The 4,307-nt window shown below is 37.1% G+C and overlaps 1 protein-coding gene across 13 annotated transcripts in view; it reads right to left on the bottom strand.

Moving 5' to 3' along the window:
* The window catches only part of LOC108297236 (transcriptional regulator ATRX), a 224,578-nt gene that overhangs the window by 91,871 nt on the left and 128,400 nt on the right, over positions 1-4,307 (bottom strand). For all 13 annotated transcript variants that reach the window (XM_017519955.2, XM_017519956.2, XM_017519954.2 and 10 more), the window contains 2 exons: positions 2,562-2,664; positions 916-1,146 (listed from right to left, as the gene is read on the bottom strand). In XM_017519955.2, coding sequence (XP_017375444.1) covers positions 916-1,146; positions 2,562-2,664 — 334 coding nt within the window. The remainder of the gene's footprint in view (positions 1-915; positions 1,147-2,561; positions 2,665-4,307) is intronic.

Raw genomic sequence — 4,307 nt, forward strand, 5'->3', positions numbered from 1 at the left:
AAAAAAAAAAAAAAAAAAAAAAAAAAAAAAAAAAAAAAAAAAAAAAAAGATAGATGAAACAAGCCTAGTCCTGTGTTAGTAACTGCTGAAACTGTGTTAATAGATCCAGGGAGAATTATTACACTATTCTCTCCACCTATGAATCTGAAAATTTTTGTAACATAAAGTCCATTTTAAAAACTGAAATATTTAACGGATTTAAGAAATAATTTTGAAACATTTCTCTACTCAAAATACAACATAACCATTTCGGTGATCATTCAAGAATCTCAATTCTTTCCATGTACTTAATTAAATTAATAGAGCTTAATGACTATTTTAAGTTGCATAGAACAGTGACAGCAGGAAAAATAAATTGCAACTAAAAATCTGTGGTTGAGGATGGGCATGGTGGCTCACACCTGTAATCTAAGCACTTTGGGAGGCCATGGCGGACAGATCACTTGAGGTCAGGAGTTCAAGACCAGCCTGGCCAACATGGTGAAACCCCGACTCTACTTAAAAATACAAAAATTAGCTGGACATGGTAGTGCACGCTTCTGGCCCGGCCACTTGGCAGGATGAGGCACCAGAATCACATGAACCCAGGAGGCAAAGGTTGCAGTGAGCTGAGATCACACCACTGCACTCCAGCCTCGGTAACAGAGCCAGACTCCGTCTAAAAAAAAAAAGAAAACTGTGGTAGATTACAACACTCTACTCTTAAAATGCTGAAATACATTGAAGTCATATATGAAATAAAATAATCACTAATAGAAATAAATTAAGGCTGGATGCGTTGACTCATGCCTGTAATCCCAGCACTTTGGGAGGCTGCGGTGGGAGGATCACTTGAGCCCAAGAGTTCAAGGCCAACCTGGGAAACATAGCAAGACCCTGTACCTACAAAAGAAAAAAAAGAAAGAAATTAGTTACCTCTCTCAATTTTTCTCGCTCACGCTCCCTCTCAGCAATACGTTTTCGCCTCTCTTCCTCTTCCTTAAGAGCATTTTGTGTTTCTGTTCTCAGTTTATCATCTTTAAGAATCTTTCGAATTTTCTTTCTGCCTTTTCCAGGAGACTTGGAATCATCATTTTCATCTTCTTCTTCCTCCTCCTCCTCTTCTTCCTCCTCTTCTTTTTCCTCCTCTTCTTCCTCGGAATTACTCTATAGAATTTAAACAATTAGAGGTAAACAGTACAAAGTCATTTAATTTATCTGATTCATATTCCATTAATTAACATGCCAGGAAAAGGTAGGAAAAAACATGCTGAAAACCATTAGAATTATATTTAGCAATAAAGAATAGTGTTATTTTAAAAACCAACTCTTCAACATCTATTAAAAAAACAAACAACTCAATTAAAAATTGGCTACAGAGTAGAATAAACATTTCTCAAAAGATATAAGCACATGAAAAGATGTTGAATATCACCAGTCATCAGGAAAATACAAATAAAAACCAGAATGAAATGCCACTTCCCACTCATTAGGATGTTTCTTGTTAAAAAAAAGAAAGAAAAAAAAGAAAGGAAGTGTTGGCAAAGATGCAATCAAACTGGAACCTTGGTACACTTCTAACAGGAATGTCAAATGTTAGAAACTAGAGAGAAACAGGATGGAGTTTTCCAAAAGATAAACATACAACTACTACATGATGTAGCAATTCCATTTTTCCATATATACCCACAATAATTAAAAGCAGAACTCAAACAGATATGTATACGCCCATATTCATAATAGTATTATTCAAAATAGCCAAGAGGTAGAAACAACCTAAATGTCATCAACAGATGACGGGGCTAACAAAACATGACATACACATACAGTGGAATATTATTCACCTTAAAAGGGGAATGAAATTCTGATACATGCTACAACATGGATGAATCTAAAAAATATTATGCCAGTGAAATCAGCCAAATACAAAAGGACAAATATTGCATGATTCAACTTATTTATATGAGGTACTTAAAATATGCAAATTCAGAGAGACATAAATGAAAATAGAGGTTACCAGGGGATGGGGGATAGAAGAGAATGAAGTTTATATTTAATGAGTAAAGAGTTTCTGCCAGTGAATATAATTAAGGCCACTGAATTGTATACTTTAAAATATTTAACAAGTTAATTTTCAAAAAATAAATATCCCTCTGGAAAAGCATTGTGTTGACAGAATCAAACTTACTATAGACTCCTTTTACTTTGTGTAAGTCTGCTTATATACAAAAAATTCAAATTGGCTAATTTTGTTACCAGAAGAAATTTATTCACATATAAGTCATCATTCAGGATAGTATTTCGTCTTCAGAAAAGAGAACATTCACATCACTACAAATACAAAATGAGGAATTAGAATGGCTTAAAATTCCATTAAAAATTAAGATATAGAAAAAAACTGATAATGTCAAATTAATACTTTTACATATATATTTTTTTCAATAAACAAATCCTTCCACAAGCATAAAATGTAAAGAAGCCAGCAGAATACAATGAATGAATGAAACCAGGCAGTAACAGCATAATTACTACAGTATACTGTACCAGTCATAATCCAAGCATGTGGTAAATGTCATTATTACCTTGTTTTCACTGGATGAATCTTCTTGAACCTTAATACGTCGCCTTTTCTTTTTCTGTTTATAGCTCCGCTGATTTTCTTCCAACTCTGCTTTCTTTGCAGACCTGAAGAAAATTTAAAACACGAAATAAAATATTTCATGACAGATTTCCATCAACAAATTGTGTACTATTTTAAAACTGTTCTACCTCTGTATGCATTCCTAAAAACAAAGAGGAAAAACAGAAAAAAAAATCAATAGATTCAAAATAGATATTACAGCAGAAGCCTAACCCTTAATTTTAATCTAATCATCAACATTTTACAGTATCCTGAGGGGAGGTTTGTTATATGAGTAAGAAGATGCATGAAAGGACATTTAAGTCCTAAGACATTATTCTTCTAGTGAAAAATACGAACAGCAAATAGACATATTAAAAAGCATTCATCATCACTAAAAAAGGCAGATTACAAAAGCTGAGTACTATTGTCTTCATAAGAACAAATTTAACATTTCTCTTCATAATAAGAAGAGATTTTTAAAAACAGTAACAACTTTTGGTGAGAAAAATATTTCTGGGCTTAAAAACTGGTACACAAAGCTACATTAATCCATACAAAATAACCACCGTCAGTAAGGATGTGGAGAAAGGGAAACCCTGTTCGTTAATAATGGAAGGTAGAGAGAGATCCAAGATGGCCGATTAGCAGCAGCTCAGGATTGCAGCTCCCAGTGAAGACGCAGGGAGTGAGTAGAAGTCAGACTTCCAGACCAATTTTTGTTGCCCACAGACCAGGAGATTCCCAGCAGAGGAGCCCCACGGGTCACCAGCACAACTCTTTTGGCGGGAGCGGCTGTTTTGCCGGCGTCCCGGTGTGGCGGTTCTCAGTGCGGAGTATGTGGGACTGGGTGCCCTTTTAGTTGGCGTTTGGAGCTCCGTGAAGGCAGAGTCGCCCATTCAGCTGCTTGAAAAGGGGACTGAAGTGGGGATCCAGACCGGGAGATTCCGGGAAAGAAAAGCACCACGAATATCAGTGCCACTGTTTCAGCCGGCACGGTCACCACAGGGGAAATTGCATAGATCCCGGCGCCTTTTCGGCGGGTGACTGGGGCATCTGGGAGAGAATCGAATGTTCAATTAGGAAAAGAAAAAAGGGGGCTCCGAGGTGGGGGAGCCAGGTGATCTGGCTTGGCTGGTCCCGCCCCCACAAAAAAAAAACAGCAATTGGAAACGCTGACGGTTGAGAGTTTCACAGCAAGCACAGCTGAAACCAGGAAGGTCCAGCTCTGTGGGGAAGAAGCACCGCTAAAGGAAAACAAAGAAACAGAAATAACATCATTACCAACAAGCTGGACATCCACTCAGAGACCCAATCTGAAAGCCAGCAATTACAAAGATGACAGGTGGATAAATCCACAAAGATGGGAAGAAACCAGCGCAAAAAGGCAGAAAACATCCGAAATCAGAACGCCTCTCCTCCTTCAGGGTATCGCAGCTCCTCATCAGCAAGGGAACAAGGCCTGATGGAGAATTAGTGTGATTAACTGATAGAATCAGGCTTCAGAAGGTGGATAATAAGAAACTTCTGTGAGCTAAAAGAACATGTTCTAACCCAATGCAAAGAAACTAAGAACCTTGAAAAAAGGTTTGATGAAATGCTAGCAAGAATAGACAATTTAGAGAGGAATATAAGTGAATTAATGGAGCTGAGAAACACAATACGAGAACTTTGCGAAGTATGCACAAGTTTTACTGGATGAATTGAC

Source organism: Cebus imitator, unplaced genomic scaffold, assembly GCF_001604975.1.
Source record: "Cebus imitator isolate Cc_AM_T3 unplaced genomic scaffold, Cebus_imitator-1.0 Scaffold783, whole genome shotgun sequence".
Taxonomy (NCBI): Eukaryota; Metazoa; Chordata; class Mammalia; order Primates; family Cebidae; genus Cebus; species Cebus imitator.